At 41.8% G+C, this 18,976-nt stretch overlaps 1 protein-coding gene across 1 annotated transcript in view; it reads right to left on the bottom strand.

The window, feature by feature from the left end:
* mrps22 (mitochondrial ribosomal protein S22) overlaps nt 1-12,933 on the bottom strand; it is a 53,842-nt gene extending 40,909 nt beyond the window's left edge. Inside the window, exons 1-3 of the mRNA XM_073040916.1 lie at nt 12,787-12,933; nt 5,253-5,416; nt 4,097-4,261 (exon numbers count right to left, since the gene is read on the bottom strand). Of these exons, the coding sequence (XP_072897017.1) occupies nt 4,097-4,261; nt 5,253-5,416; nt 12,787-12,895 (438 nt within the window). The 5' untranslated portion in view covers nt 12,896-12,933. The remainder of the gene's footprint in view (nt 1-4,096; nt 4,262-5,252; nt 5,417-12,786) is intronic.
* Between the last annotated feature and the right edge of the window lie 6,043 nt (nt 12,934-18,976).

Genomic DNA, 18,976 nt, shown 5'->3' on the forward strand with positions numbered 1-18,976 from the left:
GAGCTGCAGGGATCATTGTTGGGTCTGTTGTTGTTTGTCATCTATATCAACAATCTGGATGATAATGTGGTAAACGAGATCCACAAATTTGCAGATTACGTCAAGATTGTGGCTGGGCAGCAAGGCAGACTATCAAAGTTGGTTCAGCTAGAAAAGTGGGTTGAAAAATGGCAGACGGAATTTAATGCAGACAAGTGTGAGGTGTTGCAGTTTAAGAGGACAAACCAGGGTAGGACGTACACAGTCAGCGGTAGGGAATTGAGGAGTGGGGTAGAACAGAGGTATCTAGGTATACAGATCCACAATTCCATGAAAGTGCTGTCACAGTTTGTTAGGGTCATAAAGAAACTTTTGGAACATTGGCCTTCTTGAACTACCGGACATTGCCTCAGGGGAGAAGATTTAGGATGGAGATGAGGAGAAACTGTTTTTCTCAGAGAGTGGTGAATCTGTGGACTTCTCTGCCCAGGGAAGCAGTTGAGGCTTCCTCACTAAATATATTTAAGGAACAATTAGGTAGATTTTTACATTGTAAGGGAATTAAGGGTTTGGGGAAAAGGCAGGCAGATGGAGCTGAGTTTATGGACAGATCAGCCATGATCTTATTGAATGGCAGGGCAAGCTCGATGGGCCAGATGACCTACTCCTGCTCCTATTTTTATGGTCTTCATAAATCAATGAATTGAATGCAGGAGATGGGATGTTAGATGAAGCCTAATTTAAAGTGTTGCGTGCAGTTTTGGTCAGCTACCTAGAGGAAAGATATAAATAAGATTGACAGCGTGCAGAGAAAATTTACAAGGATGTTGCCAGGACTCGAGGACCTGGGTTATTGGGAAAGGTTAGGACTTTATTCCCTAGAACATGGTAGACTGAGGAGAGATTTGATAGAGGTGTACAAAATTATGAGGGGTATAGATAGGGTAAATGCAAGCAGGCCTTTTCCACTGAAGTTGTGTGAGCTTACATCTAAAGTTCATAGGTTGTTAAGGGTAAAAGTTGAAATGTTTAAGAGCAAGAGGAGGGTGAACTTCTTCACTCAGAGGGTGGTGAGAGTGGAACGAGATGCCAACACAAGTGGTGGATGAGGAGTTGATTTCAACATTTAAGAGAAATTTGGATAGGTACAGGATTGGAGGGGCAAGGTCCAGATGCATATCAATGGGATTAGGCAGATTAATGATTTGGCATGGACTAGATGGGCTGAATGGCCTGTTTCAATGCTGCAGTGTTCTATGATTCTCAATCATGTGATAGCATCATGGAGGAATCTGATTGGTCCCAAGTTCATTTAGCAGCTGGACAATGTTCCCAAATACAATCCAAGGTCATAAAGAAGAATTTTTAGTGAAAAGACAGAGAAGGGGTTCTGTAACAGAGGGAATAGCCTCCACAGAACCCTGTTCTCAACATCATCAGGGCCGTTTGGGATCATCTGGAGAGACAGAAACAGCAAAACAGCCAAAGTCTGAAGAGGAACTGTGGCAAGTTCTCCAAGATGCTTGGAACAACCTACCAGTCGATTTTGGTATGACAGTGTACCTATGAGAATTGATGCAGTTTTAAAGGACAAGGGTGGTCATAATAATTTAATGTCAGAGAAATGTATACAATATACAAACCCCATTTCCAGAAAAGTTGGGATATTTTCCAAAATGCAATAAAAACAAAAAATCTGTGATATGTCAATTCACGTGAACCCTTATTTAACCGACAAAAGTACAAAGAAAAGATTTTCAATAGTTTTACTGACCAACTTAATTGTATTTTGTAAATATACACTAATTTAGAATTTGATGGCTGCAACACATTCAACAAAAGTTGGGACAGAGTTAAAATCAGATTGAAAAGTGCACAGAATATTCAAGTAACACCGGTTTGGAAGACTCCACATTAAGCAGGCTAATTGGTAGCAGGTGAGGTATCATGACTGGGTATAAAAGTAGCATCCATCAAAGGCTCAGTCTTTGCATGCAAGGATGGGTCGTGGCTCACCCCTTTGTGCCAAAATTCATGAGAGAATTGTTAGTCAGTTCAAAAGGAACATTTCCCAACACAAGATTGCAGAGAATTTAGGTCTTTCAACATCTATAGTACATAATATTGTGAAAAGTTTCAGAGAATTCAGAGACATCTCGGTGCGTAAAGGGCAAGGTCGGAAACCACTGTTGAATGCGCGTGATCTTCGAGCCCTCAGGCGGCACTGCCTAAGAAACAGTCATGCTACTGTGACAAATATAGCCACCTGGGCTCGGGAGTACTTCGGAAAACCATTGTCACTTAACACAGTCCCTCGCTGCATCCAGAAATGTAACTTGAAACTGTATTACGCAAGGAGGAAGCCATAAATCAACTCTATGCAGAAACGCCGGTGAGTTCTCTGGGCCCGAGCTGATCTCAGATGGACCAAAAGACTGTGGAACCGTGTGCTGTGGTCAAATGAGTCCACATTTCAGCTAGTTTTCGGAAAAAACGGGTGTCGAGTTCTCCATGCCAAAGATGAAAACGACCATCCTGATTGTTATCAGCGAAAGGTGCAAAAGCCAGCATCTGTGATGGTATGGGGGTGCATCAGTGCCCATGGCATGGGTGAGTTGCATGTATGTGAAGGTACCATTGACTCTGAGGCGTATATTAGGATTTTAGAGAGACATATGTTGCCATCAAGGTGACGTCTCTTCCCGGGACGTCCATGCTTATTTCAGCAGAACAACGCCAAACCACATTCTGCGTGGCTTTGTAGACACAGAGTGCATGTGCTTGACTGGCCTGCTGCCAGTCCAGATCTATCTCCTATTGAAAATGTATGGCGCATCATGAAGAGGAGAATCAGACAACGGAAACCACAGATTGTTGAGCAGCTGAAGTCTTATATCAAGCAAGAATGGACAAAATTTCCAATTGCAAATCTACTATAATTAGTATCCTCAGTTTCAAAACGATTAAAAAGTGTTATTAAAAGGAAAGGTAATGTAACACAATGGTAAACATGCCTCTGTCCCAACTTTTGTTGAGTGTGTTGCAGCCATCAAATTCTAAATTTGTGTATATTTACAACATACAATTAAGTTGGTCAGTAAAACTACTGAAAATCTTTTCTTTGTACTTTTGTCAGTTAAATAAAGGTTCATGTGATTTAACATATCACAGATTTCTATCTTTATTGCATTTTGGAAAATATCCCAACTTTTCTGGAAATGGGGTTTGTACATCCTGAAATTCTTTTTCTTCGCAAACATCCATGAAAACAGAGGAGCGCCCCAAAGAATGAATGACAGTTAAATTTCAGAACCCCAAAGCCTCTACCCTATTGATTTGATCTAGTTTTTTTTTAACTGCTTACTGTTCTTTATAGTTTTTTTTTTGATATTTAGAAACATCATTTCATTATTTTTGAAAGCATCTTCGCTTTACAGAATTTTTTTTTATATATCTGCCTAAGATATTTGCACAGGATTGCACTTCAGTTGATTAGTCCAGTGTCAGAAAAATAAAGTCAAAAATTTGATGCCAACATTCTAGGCATGAAGCTAGAAACCAACTATGAGCAAGAACAGCTAGGAACTCACTGAAACAATCAGCGAATAATGCTGGATCAATTTACAGTTTGATTATTAACCAAAATTATTAAAGAATATGGTGCACAGCTATTAAGATAACATCAACTGTGATCTCATTCCATAGCTGAGCACTTGAGGGGTTAAATGGACCATTCCTGCTCAAATTCCCTGGAAATTGATTACTGATATTAAGGGTAACATCCTCATCCAACATAATCAATGAGTTGGTTCTTTTGGACTATTGATTCTACAGATCTGTTTAATCATTAAACAAAACATGTTAGCCTACTTTAGCAAACCAATTCTCTCCTCTAGCATACGACAAGAAATACTAGTGTTTTAATGCATTCCTATAATAAGCAATATATTCTGTCCTTAAATGCTTATGAATTACTCTGATCCCAATAAATGGTCATGTTTTCAAACTTGATTTCCATTTTGTAGCCCAAATAGATTAATAAAAATGCTGAAAAGTCAGCATAATATGCAAGTTAAGAGTAGGAATGTTAGGCCTATTCAAACCCCAGAATACTTACTCTGTGTGGAATGTTATAGGTTATATCTGTGAAGACATATTTAGCTGTTTCCAAACCTTCAAGAATCTTATCTTCTGCAAGTACGTCACAAATTGGTTCTCTTTCATTCAGGACTGGTGGCATGTGGAGATGATCTTTAGCTGCTTCCACAGCTTTAAGCCGAGTCTGGAGAAAATTCATTGTAATTATGTCAGTGGTTTTGCTCCATTATGAGTCATCTTACCAACTCTGTACCATTATGCACGATCATTGTAGGTGACTTACATGTCATTTTGCTACTCACATGCCTTGCATTCACTGAAAATATGAACAAGACTTGTGTTTCTCCATGCCTGCAGACATGCTAGTAGCAAGTTCCATTCTGATGTTTGAGAAGGTATTGGATAAATATATGGCGGAGCAAAAATTTGCAGAACTACAGAGAAGTGGGGCAATGGGCGAAACTAGATAAATGTGCCACATAGTCTCCTTCTATAGTGTAATAAATCTATACGGCTCTGAATTCAAGTCAGTGAGAAAACAAATCTACCCTTGCTGCCTGCCTGATGTGAGAAGTTCCCAGTCCTCTCGGATATGTAGTCTATTGACTTAGTGAGATCTCATAGTGAGGGCAGTCATGACTTGACAAACCCAAATAAATACAGAGGAACTGCAGGATTTTAATCAGAAAACACTATTTTCTTCTCCATGCATTGGCTAGGCCCTAATTTTCATCCAGTCAGATATACCACAGCTATTTGGATGCACCATCAGCCTGCAGAACGAGGGCAAAGAAACTCAGCTGTCAGTCACAGTCCAACTGCAGCTGGGTTCAAATCACAATTACTGTGCTGTTGTGCCACAGGATTCAAATATGGGATCATTGTGCTTGTCAAATCTGACAGGTCATATTAAATACAAACATAAATTAATTTATTCCATGAGAATAAATTACACAATAGCTACTGTTAAAGAACTGCTTTCCCCAATAACTTAAGAGACTTTTACCATTTACCTTGCATTATATTTCAAAACAATTGCTATCTAAACATGAACAAGGATTATCTCATCTTCTCCTCACAAATATTTGAGTTGTTGGAACACTGTAGATATGCATTTGCTCATTTATTTAAATATAAATAAAAAATTCAGAACTGGCAACCAATGGTAAATGTACCTCCTCAAGCTGCTCATCAGTCATTAGTTTGTATTGAGGTGGCTTCAAATGCTGCTTCACAGGCTTGAAGATCTTCTCCAGATTCAAGCCTGTTATTCTGGTAAGGATACTCTGGACATCTCTGTCCATGAATTGAGGTTTTCTGATACCCGCGGCTTTCACCTCTGTGAAACAAGGAGAGGGAAGAGAATGTAAAAATTGTTTTATTTCTACATAATACTGTCTCTGGATCAAGTGAAATGTTGCCAAAACATTTCCATAAATTTCTGAAGCAAATCATGACAGAGATGAATAATTCTCCCCCACACATTATTAATCTGTGATCACCAACATTAATGACTAAATTTGCATTGCCAAATCAACACATAAATCAGAAATCAGCTTCTGCATAGAAGCTTATCAGATGCTGAATAAAAATACCTCAGGTCCACAAAGGACACAACATTTTGTCCTGAAAAAACAAAATTGAGAGCATTCTGTACTTAAAGCACAACACACTGAAAAATGATGCGTGCTTTTAGAACTTTAACCGGACAAATGGCAAACTCAAAGTGGGGTGATCCAATCACAAACAAGAGAGAATCTGCCGATGCTGGAAATCCAAGCAACATTCTCAATATGCTGGAGGAACTCAGCAGGCCGGGCCACATCTATGGAAAAGAGTAAACAGTCGATGTTTCGGGCCAAGACCCTTCATCGGGTCCTCTCATTTCCATTGATGCTGTCTACCCCGAGTTCCTGCAGCATTTTGTGTGTGTTGCTCGAAGTGGGGTAGACTCTTTTGGCCAGTCCACTCTACATCTTTGGAGTGCTCAAGTGTTAGATTAAAACAACTTATTCCTTTCAGATATCGAGTTCATAGCGCAATATGTTATCAGTCAGTATTCGAAAGGCACCGGAAGCGTAGCTTAAATTACTGCAAGTTTTGGGCATTTCCCCACATCTACAGTGCATATAAAAAAACACTCATCGCTCAAAAGCAAAATATATGAAAAAAGGCTTTCAATTATGCAAATACAATTGCTTCTGAAGACAAAAGAGACTGCAGATGCTGGAATCCAACAGACTGTCTATTGCCTATAACTGAGGAATATGTCATCAGCAGGGCTGCCAACTCAGGATTCCTGGATGTAGCCTCACACAAATCTCCGTACCCATCCAACCCCATTATACAACTTCCCTTCCGGATTTATTTTTTTTTACAAAATGCAAAACCTTCAAAAAAATGAAAAAAAAAACACAGAATTTGTTTTCGTTCATTCCTTCCTGGGTTTCTATCAACTTTTTTGAGATCATTGTAACAACAAATTGAACATGTGAAGGGAAAGATTGGGATATTTGATTACTTTACCATAGGGGGAAAGGATACACAGTTCTAATTTCATCAGGACAACTTTGCTCTATACATTGCTACAGCCAAGTCAAAGCAGCATTTGACCCATTACAGCACCACGGAGCTTTAACAAAGCTAGTATCAGTAGGAGACAAAGGTTCATTGACAGACAACAACTGCCTTTACATTCTCAAAGAACAAAATGACGGACAATTGCCAATCAACTGCCACCGTGAAAGAAGGTGCAGCATTTGAAAACCATTTAGATAAGTATGTGGACAGGAGAGGTTAAGAAAGCCATGAGCCAAACACAGGCAGGTGGGAAAATCTCTCTGTGCAACACAGCAGGCAAAAAGGATATGGACCAAATGGTATGCTTCCATACTGTAAGACCCTATGACTTGTCTGAACACCTTCTCACCTGTCACTGTCACCGTAACCATATAACAATTACAGCACGGAAACCGGCCATCTCGGCCCTTCTAGTCCGTGCCGAACACTTACTCTCACCTAATCCCACTGACCCACGCTCAGCCCATAACCCTCCATTCCTTTCCTGTCCATATACCTATCCAATTTTGCTTTAAATGACAATACCGAACCTGCCTCTACCACTTCTACTGGAAGCTCATTCCACACAGCTACCACTCTGAGTAAAGAAATTCCCCCTCATGTTACCCTTAAACTTTTGCCTCCCAAGTCTCAACTCATGTCCTCTTGTTTGAATCTCCCCTACTCTCAATGGAAAAAGCCTATCCACATCAACTCTATCTGTCCTCCTCATAATTTTAAATACCTCTATCAAGTCCCCCCTCAACCTTCTATGCTCCAAAGAATAAAGACCTAACTTGTTCAATCTTTCCCTGTAACTTAGGTGCTGAAACCCAGGTAACATTCTAGTAAATCTTCTCTGTACTCTCTCTCTACTTTGTTGACATCTTTCCTATAATTCGGTGACCAGAACTGTACCCAATACTCCAAATTCGGGCTTACCAATGCCTTGTACAATTTTAACATTACATCCCAACTCCTATACTCAATGCTCTGATTTATAAAGGCCAGCATACCAAAAGCTTTCTTCACCACCCTATCCACATGAGATTCCACCTTCAGGGAACTATGCACCATTATTCCTAGATCACTCTGTTCTTCTGCATTCTTCAATGCCCTACCATTTACCATGTATGTCCTATTTGGATTATTCCTACCAAAATGTAGCACCTCACACTTATCAGCATTAAACTCCATCTGCCATCACTCGGCCCACTCTTCTAACTAACCTAAATCTCTCTGCAAATTTTGAAAACCTACTTCATTATCCACAATGCCACCTACCTTAGTATGATCTGCATACTTACTAATCCAATTTACCACCCCATCATTCAGATCATTAATGTATATGACAAACAACATTGGACCCAGTACAGATCCCTGAGGCACACCACTAGTCACCGGCCTCCAACCTGACAAACAGTTATCCACCACTACTCTCTGGCATCTCCCATCCAGCCACTGTTGAATCCATTTTACTACTTCAATATTAATACCTAACGATTGAACCTTCCTAACCTTCCATGCGGAACATTGTCAAAGGCCTTACTGAAGTCCATATAGACAACATCCACTGCTTTATCCTCGTCAACTTTCCTCGTAACCTCTTCAAAAAATTCAATAAGATTTGTCGAACATGACCTTCCACACACAAATCCATGTTGACTGTTCCTAATCAGATTGACCACAATTTTAAAAGCAGAAGGGGAGTTGGGAATCAGTATACAACTAAAACAAACTGTTTCAGCAGTGGGTAAAAAAACCCACCGAATTAATTTTATTTCTCACGTGCCTAACTTCACTCAAATATTTAAGTTTATTTTGAAATGATTGAATACCTTGTACATGCTGATAGCACAGTGAATATAACTGAGTGCATTGTATGAAAAGTTTTATTTTGATATGTCTAAATATGAACTAGGAGCAGGTTATGTTTGAGTGGAATCAGTTTACCTGTCCTCTAACTTCACGATATGCAACCCCTGCACTTGCTCCTAATTTCATCCCATCATCTGGCTTAGCTCCTTCTTCACTGATCAGATGCCATTTGTGTCTCAGGTGGCATTAGCAGCTGGAACAGTAGAGCTTTATCAAGCATGGCGAACTACACACTCCACTTTTACATTGTTTTTTTAAAAATTCTGGCAAAAGTCCGTATGTAAAATTAAGTAATTTCTAAACTGCTCATTCAATATTGCAACTGTTATGCCACACATATATTGTGTTAAGATAAATATATGTATAAAGACAAAGCAGGGCATTGCTAAAAATGCATTTACATTTCAACAGTTTGTTCAAGTTTAGAACTTGGAAAAAGCCAACAGGGATTCTTCCCATTTATCTGCATGCCCCATTCATTTATTAACCTCTGGGAATTAGTGTGAGGTCAACTATTGCCTGGTAATGCAGGAAAACACAGCTCCTTGTTGAAAAGTCTACAAAACAGGCTTGTTTGCCTGAGCAGCACACACACGCATAATGCTGGAGGAACTCTGCAAGTCGAGCTGGTTCCACAGAAGGGAATAACGAGTTGTCGTTTCAGGCCAAGACCGTTCATCAGCGCTCGAATGGAAGCAGGCAGAAACCAGAATATGAAGGTTGGGGGAAGAAAAAGAGTACAAGTTAGCAGGTGATAGGTGAGACCACGCGAGGGGAAAGGTGGGTTGGTCTGGATGAAGTAAGAGGCTGGGAGTTGACTGGTGGAAGAGGTAAAATAGAGGTCAGTGGACCACAGAAGAAAGGGAAGGAGGAGGGGTGCCAGAGAGAGGTGAAAGACAGGTGAATAGATGGGGTGAGAAGGCAATCAGAAGGAGGAATGGGAAGAGTTACCCTCACTAGATGCTGCCCGACTTGCTGAGGGCCTCCAGTGTTTTGCATGTGTTGCCCAAGATTTCCAGCATCGGCAGAATCTCGTGTTTAGACTCGCTCGCCGGATGCAGAAATTTCTTCTCCATTAGGAGGCATCTGATTTGGTTAAGTACAGCGTCACTTGGCAGAATCAAGGGTAATTTGCATTTGAATACATCTGGAGTTTATCATAAAACTCTTCCAGCACAAAGCACCTGCAGGATTCACTCTGCTCGACCTACAGGTGCACCTTACTTGTCAGTGCATTAGATTGTATTAAGTGAAGAACAAAAACCTTCCAGTCCCCACCGACTTCTCTGTCTCTGCTAGAGAGGTGACTGGCTAATTAAGCAATAAACTGTCAAAAAATTGAACCAATCTACATTAGGTACAGTGCTATCAGATGTAAATAAAAAAAGAATGTTTGCCCATTTACACATATTAACTTAATTTTGTTTTCAAAGACTATTAACTCAAGATGGACAAATATAATTTTGAGTGGCTGTTAGGAACACAGATTTTCTGGCCCCCTCTTCTTTCCCACAAATTGTTAGCAATCTTATAGCTTTCCCATGCAATATAGGAGATACAAAACCTGCCCTTCTTCTTCACTTCTCACCATACAGAGACCCAGGCTATCTCTCCAGAAGCACTCCTTCACTTGTGCTTCTTCCAATCCAGTGTACGGCAGTGTTCATTAGGTGTTGGTATCTATGCTGCAGTGATGACAGGGTGACACATTGCAGATCAGCCCCATTCTGTTCAAATGTCTGAGTGATAACTACTGTTATCCTTCATCCAGTCTCAGTTTCAACGACCAATCTGTTCATCTTCCCGCACATTCACAACGAGGCTCAACAAAAACTCACCTGCCTGAGCACATTTCAACTTTCCAGACTCAATGCCTAATTCTTCAACTTCAGGTACCTTACTATTTCTGTCTTAGGACTGAAGGAGTCATCCATATGTGATTTTGGTTCATAGATTTCACTCTTCATTTGTACCTATCGGGCACTTCCCACAGCAAAACAAATGCTCCTAGTACCTATTTGAACTAATTTCACCATATCGTAGATACTTCCTTTACCTACCAACCACCTACTCCACAAATCAACATCAACATTTATTTACAAACTCTTTCCCAATTCTGAAAATGGGTCTCTGATCTTAAATACTACCTGTTTCTCCTTTTACAGATGTTGCCAGTTTCCATCATTTGCTATTTTAATACAAATATCCTCATATATGGAATTGGGTGCAACACTATTTATGTGAGTTATGCTCATTATTCATTTGATTATTGTACAGTATCACCTAATACCCCAAAGAACTGGGATAAAATCCTTTGAAGCTATTCATCTCCTTCCAGCTAAATAATACCATTCAGTCAATGATGTGAGCAATAGTCACTTGATTCACTATAGGTCAGAAGTGAGGATAGTTGTTGATATCCAACTGCTACTCTTCAAAAAAAAAGAAACAATCCTTGCCCGCATGAAGCAAGACTCAAAACAACACTCAGTCAGCAGTGATTCTGCAGCAATTCAATCTTTTCCAAAGCAATAGAGTGAGTAATATAAATAAGATTTAAAAATACTGATTTTGCAGCAACATCACTTTCTGTGGGTGATGGAGAGAATCCACTCAACAGGTGCAAGGTGCTCTTGTCACTTTATCTAAGAGCAGCAAGACTTATATGTCACAGCTGCACTGCAACAGACACCCAAGACATTTTCCAGTTAATCTGGGGTTCAGAAATGGATCACGTGAGGATCAACAAATGAAAATAAACCTACTACCATCACGCTGATGGTTGTTTTTGTGTGTGATCCGGTACGTAAGCAAGTGTCATGACACTTTGAGATTCCACTTGCCCCTAGTGTTGTGCAGAACAAGTCCAGCCAATTTGCCTTGGAGTCCAGCTTTCAGATGGATTATTCTACGGCCACCTGCCCTTTGTATATCTTATCCCAAGTACGCTTTTGAAAACAAATCAGTTAAGCAGTAGTCTGCACAAAATGAATGCAACGGATGTTGTTGGGTGTTCCTCTGACACTTATCAGTCATTTGATAGAATGCCTCGTCACCAGTACTTTCAAAAGCACCAAGACCTTTTTGGGCTGGCTGTTTTGAAGGCTTTCTGTGAAATCTTCCATGCTTGGATGAATACTGGCCACGACAATGATGGCTGCACTGGAAATGAAACTACTATACCTCTCCTTCAACAATGCTCTTGTTTGGAAAGTCTGGGAAGAGATAGTCAAAGTTAAAACCAAAAACCTACATTAAATAGGATTGTGTGCTACCTAGTCTGTTCCCAGGAACGCAGGACAGATATTGATTGCTACCGGAAAGAATCCAGTCAACAGAAGCAAGGTAAAACACCAATACAGCATAAAATGCTTTCTGAGATAAACTGATCCACATTGGACTTCCACAGAAGAATGCTGTCCGTGGCTATATGGTGCAAACTAGCAGACCTGGGTTGAGGTCTACCTGCTGAGAGATATGCTGAAGCAGGCTGCTGTCACTGCAAACATTATTTAGATGAAGCCCACAGTTTACAGACTTCTGTCGCTACACACTGATTGATTCAAATCTGTTCACCCCATGACTATTTGCTCTAGGATTGTATAGGAATGATTATTCATATGATAACGTTAAGAAATTGCAATAGCATAAATTGTGAAGAAAATGTTGACTTGAACATTATTTTTATGTACACTTATTTTATGAATAAAGTATTTTCTGAAATAAGGAACTGATGGGACTTAATAGCAACTAATTTTGTAAGATATTTCCCATCCTCAGCACCGTTATTTCAATTTAAACCAGCTCCAATTTGATGAGCATTTTTACTAAACAGAACCCTCCAAGACCTGGATCAACACGTTAATGTGTGGAGGCTTGCGTGCTGCAAGAACCCCATCAGGGGATGCCAACACAGGGCCACCCATGTTGGAACGGCTCAGGACGAGATGCCAGACGAAGATTGTTCCAACCCCGGCTCCCGAACGGTCAGACTCGCGTCTGCCCTTCTGGGCTATGCCATACGAAACAATAACAATTAACAGAACAGGCTTTGGCCAGATACCGTTCAGATAAAGGCCACAGTTTAAGGATTACACAAGTTTTGATTCAAATCAGATCACCATGCGAGCAGGTGATCTTACCAACATTTATTTTATTTTGACAGCTTTGCAATTAACAAAACTATAAATGTCACTCCAATCCAAAATACTGTGGGACTGGAGAGCTGCTGCGTTAAGGGTAGGCGCAGAGCAATAGGCATTGCCAGCTTACCGGATTCTCCGGGGGCCTGCGTGCAAAGACCTCTAACACACGGCTGTTCCGCGCTTGCAAAAAGCCGGGAGCTTTGAATGATACACCGCGTTGTCCTGAGCGCAGCCATGTTCGCCTTCACCTCTGCGACAAGGGGGAGGGCGGTGGACTTCCTCTTTGAGGAACGTGGCAATGCTGCATTCTGGGAGATGGAGTTCCGGGAGGCAGTTGCATTTCTAGTGTAGCTGTAATCGCTGGAGTGCGATCACTCGAGTCGAGTAAGATGTTATCCTAAAGTGTTGTCTATTGGTGGGTCCTCAGCTAGCTGTAGAGACCGATCCGGGATTCGCATATTCTGCTGCAGTATGAACATGAGGAAGTGGTGTCTGTGATTTGGGTGTTCAGCCAGTGCACAAAAGACAACACTCCATGCAAATACAAATAATATTAAATAGGCAATAAATATCAAGGACCTGAGATGAAGAGTCTTTGAAAGTGAGACAATAGATTGTAGGAACATTTTAATTGTGAAGTTAAGTGAATTTATCCCCTTTGGTTCAAGACCCTGATGGTTGAGGGGTAATAACTATTCCTGAACCTGGTGGTGTGAGTCCCGAGGCTCCTGTACCTTCTTCCTGATGACAGCAATGAGAAGAGAGCATGTCCTGGCTGGTGAAAGTCCCTGATGATGGATGCTGCAAAGTTTCATATAGAACATAGAACAGTACAACACAGTACAGGCCCTTCGGCCCACAATGTTGTGCCGACCCTTAAACCCTGCCTCTCATATAACCCCCCAACTTAAATTCCTCCATATACCTGTCTAGTAATCTCTTAAATTTCACTAGTGTACCTACCTCCACCACTGACTCAGGCAGTGCATTCCACGCACCAACCACTCTGAGTAAAAAAACCTTCCTCTAATATCCCCCTTGAACTTCCCACCCCTTACTTTAAAGCCATGTCCTCTTGTATTGAGCAGTGGTGCCCTGGGGAAGAGATGCTGGCTGTCCACTCTATCTATTCCTCTTAATATCTTGTATACCTCTATCATGTCTCCTCTCATCCTCCTTCTCTCCAAAAAGTAAAGCCCTAGCTCCCTTAATCTCTGATCATAATGCATACTCTCTAAACTAGGCAGCATCCTGGTAAATCTCCTCTGTACCCTTTCCAATGCTTCCACATCCTTCCTATAGTGAGGTGACCTGAACTGGATACAGTATTCCAAGTGTGGCCTAACCAGTGTTTTATAGAGCTGCATCATTACCTCGGAACTCTTAAACTCTGTCCCTCGACTTATGAAAGCTAACACCCCATAAGCTTTCTTAACTACCCTATCTACCTGTGAGGCAACTTTCAGGGATCAGTGGACATGTACCCCCAGAGCCCTCTGCTCCTCCACACTACCAAGTATCCTGCCATTTACTTTGTACTCTGCCTTTGAGTTTGTCCTTCCAAAGTGTTCCACCTCACACTTCTCCGGGTTGAACTCCATTTGCCACTTCTCAGCCCTCTTCTGCATCCTACCAATGTCTCTCTGCAATCTTTGACAATCCTCTATACTATCCACAACACCACCAACCTTTCTGTTGTGTGCAAACTTGCCAACCTACCTTTCTACCCCCATATCCAGGTTGTTAATAAAAATCACAAAAAGTAGAGGTCCCAGAACCGATCCTTGTGGGACGCCACTAGTCACAACCCTCCAATCCAAATGTACTCCCTCCACCATGACCCTCTGCTTTCTGCAGGCAAGCCAATACTGAATCCACCTGACCAAACTTTGCTGGATCCCATGCCTTTCTGAATAAGCCTACTGTGTGTAGATGTGCTTGCTAGTGGGGTGGGCTTTACCCGTGGTGGACTGGGCCATATCCACTACTTTTTGTAAGATCCTCCATCCAAGGACATTGGTGTTTCCATACCAGGATGTAATGCAGCCAGTCAATATATTCTCCACTACACATCTATAGAATCTTCATAAACTTCTAAGGAAGTAGAGGTGCTGCAGTGTTTTCATTGTAAATGCTTGACCCAGGACAATTCCTCAGAAATAATAACACTGAGAAATTTAAAGTTGCTGTCCCTCTCCACCTCCGATTCTCCAATGAGCACTGGCTCATGGACCTCCTGCTTTACTCCTCCTAATAATCAGCTCCATCGTCTTGCTAACGTTGAGTAAGAGGTTGGTGTTGAGGCACCACTCAGCCAGAATCTCAGTCTCTCTCCTATATGCTAATTCATCACCACCTTTGATTCAGCCTATAACAGCAAACTTGAATATGGCATTGGAGCTGTGCTCAGCCACTCATTCATAAGTGTAAAGTAAGTAGAGCTGGGGGCTAAGCACACAACCTTGCAGTGCACCAGTGCTGAAAGAGATTGAGGAGGAGATGCTTTTGCCAATTGGAACTGACTGAGGTATGCAAGTGAGGAAATCGAGGATCCAATTGCACAAGGAGATATTGAGACCAAGTGTTGGAGCTTATTGATTAGTTTTGAGGAGAAGTTGGTATTGAATGCCAAGTTGTAGTCGATGTATGCATCTTTGCTATTCAGATGTTCCAGGGTTGAGTGAAAAACTAATGAGATGGCATTGGCTGTGGACTTGTTGCTCCAGTAAGCAAATTGGAGTGGATCCAAGTCACTTCTCAGGCAGAGTATGTTTCATCACCAACCTTTCAAACACTTCATCACTGTGGATGAATCATTGAAGCAGGTTATCACATTCATTTTTGGCATCAGAAAAATTGAAGCCTGCTTGAATCAGGTGAGTTCCTTAGACTGCCAAAGCGAGAGGTTAACGATCTCAATGAACATTCCAGTCAGTTGATCAGCACAGGTCTTTAGTACTTGGCCAGGTACCCCATCGAAGCTGGATACTTTTTGTAGAATATCCCTACTGAAGGCTACTCACACATTGGCCTCCGAGTCTGAAATCACAGGATCATCGGGGGCTGTGGGAGTTCATGATGGCTCCTCCATGTTTTGATGGAAGAAGGCATTGAGCTCATCTGGAAGCAAAGCCCTATTGTCACTTATGTTGCTTGATTGAACTTTATACGAAGTGATAGTGTTCAAGCCCAGCCACACCTGTCAATCACCCTGCGTTGCTCCAAGTTTAGTTCCGATTTGCAACTTTGCCCATGAGATGGCTTTCCGGAGATCCTACCTGGACCTCTTGTAACTTCCTTGGTCATTAAACTTGGATGCCTCTAGTATGGCCCTCAGCAGATGGTTCATCCAGAGCTTCTGGTTGGGGATACTCTGAATGATTAAGTGGGGACACACTCATCTACAGCTGTTTTTATAAGGTCCATGACAACCGTGCTGTATTCATTCAGAACAAGGACATATGTGCAGAAAAGACCTGGAAAAAAAGCCAGCAATATCATGAAGGATCCCACCCACCCTGCTCATGGACTGATTGTCCCATTCCCATCAGAGAGGAGGTTATGTAGTATCCACATCAGGACCACCAGACCAGACTCAGCTACTTTCCTGAAGCAGTAAGGCTGATCAACCCCTCCATCCACTAACCAACATTTACTGTCAAAGTTGCCTAACGTACTGATGTGTTGTGCCAAGTGGGCATCCAATCAGTCTACGTATATAGCTATCCCATGTATTGATATTCATTGTGTTTTTTTTATTTTGTGTTTTTTTTTTGTGCTGCATTGGGTCCAGAGAAACAATTACTATCTTCTCCTTGTCATTAAACATTAAATAACACTAAACAATCTTGAATCTTGAACTGATGCTACATACTGAATACCTGTAGTCTTTTTTTTTTTGTTAACTAGTTTAGATTTGTCACGTAACCCATGACCGGGTTACCGAACCAGCAGAAATGGAATAATATGATGGAGTCTGGTATTACTGATGGCGTCCCTGGGTGGGCTCGAACCACCAACCTTTTGGTTAACAGCCGACATTCTCCCGACATTTTAAAGTGGTTGTCCACAGAAAAGATGAACCCTAGGGGTACATAACAGGGTGAAATACCTTGGTGGGGCTGATGTGGTCTGATCTGTATTCCACTTTTCAAAGCAATGTTGCCAGTTGATTATTTTCATAATATTTAACTAGATCACTCTTTAATCAATAATATTTATCTTTGTTTACCATCACTGCCATTATTTTGACTTGTGTACTGTAAGGATTAGACTTGGTAATCCCCTGAAGCAGATTATTTACCTGAGGACGCAATCAGGTCAAGAGATGAAGGTTGTCATAAACTGTAAAATCTGTGAGTTGCAGAGTTTCCGGGATTGGCACACTATCTTCCCAAGAAAACATAGTAATTGAATTTGTGGGACATGAGATGCATAAAGAGAGACTGAGTAATATCAGCAGTTCTTGTTCTTCATATGAAGGTGGGGAGGCTGATAAAAGTACATAAAAAAACATTTTTAAGTGACATATAAGAGGCATTGGCAGCAGCAGAAGGCAGGCAGAGCACCACCAGACACGGAGAGTTCTTTCTCCTTGCGTGGGGTATCATCTTATTTTTTAAACCATAAAAGAGAAATAGGGTCTAGCGGAGCGGCCATTGTCAGAGTTGGGGCTAGAGTCAGAGCGGAGACATGGAGGCTTTGATTCAAGAGGCTTTGATGAGAAGAGTGAGGGTAAGAAGGGTAGGTTTTTCCTTTCATTATTGCTGATTTGGTCTTGGTTGCTCATAGTGCAGAGCAGGCAGAATGGCAGATATGGCAGTGGAATGTTCTTCCTGCAGGATGTGTGAATTCATGGAACCTGATGGTCTCCCTGATGACTACACTTGCGTGAGGTGCAGCCAACTTCATCTCCTGAAAAACCCGCATTAAGGAGCTGGAGCTGGAGAAGGATGGACTAATGATCATCCGGAAGGCAGAGCAATTGATAGTTAAGTCTTTTGTGGTTACAACCAGCGTGCAAAATTTAGGGAGTAGATGGTTGAACACCGAGAGAGGTAAAGGGAGAAAGAAGCCAGTGCAAGGTTCTCCTGTGACAACAGGTACACCCCTTTGGATACTGCAGAAGGGCTGATCAATCTGGGCAAGACAGCAGCAGCCAGACTAATAGCCTCAGAAAGGTAAGGTGAAGTCAAGCAGAGCAATAGTCACAGGGGACTCGATAGTCAGGGGGACAGATAGGAGATTCTACGTCAGCAAAAGTGATGCCAGGATGGTGAATTCCCTCCCAGGTGCAGGGTCCAGGATGCCTCTGAGCAGTTGCAGAATATTCTTGAAGGTGAGGATGAGCAGCCAGAGGTCGTGGTACATATTGGTACCAATGACATAGGCAGGAGATGGGTAGAGGTCCTGAGCAATAAGTTTAGGGAGCTGGGAAGGAGGTTGAAGAGCAGGACCTTCAAAGTAGTAATCACTGGATTACTCCCAATGCCACGAGCTAGGAAAGGTGAAAACAGGAAGATAGTGCAAATGAAAGGAGATGGTATACGGGACAGGGCTTCAAGTTCTTGGATTATTGGAACCTTTTCTGGGGAAGGGGTGACCTGTACAAGTGGGACGGGTTGCATCTGAACTGGAGGGGAACCAGTATCCTGGGAGTGAGGTTTGCTAATGCTGTTAGGGAGGGTTTAAACTAGATTTGCAGGGGGTGGGAACCGAAGTGAAGAGGTAGGGGATGGGGAGTTTGGAGCACAAGTAGTGACAGCTTGTAGGGAGTTTGTGAGAAAGGATAAGCAGATGTTAGAGCAAAGATGCACTCAGCCAGATGGTTTGAGATGTGTCCATTTTAATGCAAGGAGTATCATAAACAAGGTGGATGAACTTAGAGTGTGGATCAATATGTGGAACTATGTCATTGTGACCATTACAGAGACTTCAATGTCTCAGGGGAAAGAATGGCTGCTGAGTGTGCTAGGCTTTAAATGCTTCAAAAAGGACAGGGAGGGAGGTAAAGAGGTGGCAGTGTGGCACTGCTAATCAGGGCTAGCATCATGGCTGGTGAAAAGGAGAAAGTCACAGAGGGATTGTCTACTGAGTCATTGAATGTGGAAGTCAGAAACAGGAAGGACACAATAATTCTACTGGGTGTTTTTTATAGACCCCCAATAGTAACAGAGACATCAAGGAGCAGATAGGGAGGCAGATTCTGGGCCGGTGCAACAATAATAGAGTTGTTGTGAAGGGTGATTTTAACCTTTCTCCTGTCATCTCCTACAGCAAAGGGTTTGGATGGGGTGGAGTTTGTTAGGTGTGTTCAG

The sequence above is a fragment of the Hemitrygon akajei genome, chromosome 3 (assembly GCF_048418815.1).
Source record: "Hemitrygon akajei chromosome 3, sHemAka1.3, whole genome shotgun sequence".
In the NCBI taxonomy this organism is placed as follows: Eukaryota; Metazoa; Chordata; class Chondrichthyes; order Myliobatiformes; family Dasyatidae; genus Hemitrygon; species Hemitrygon akajei.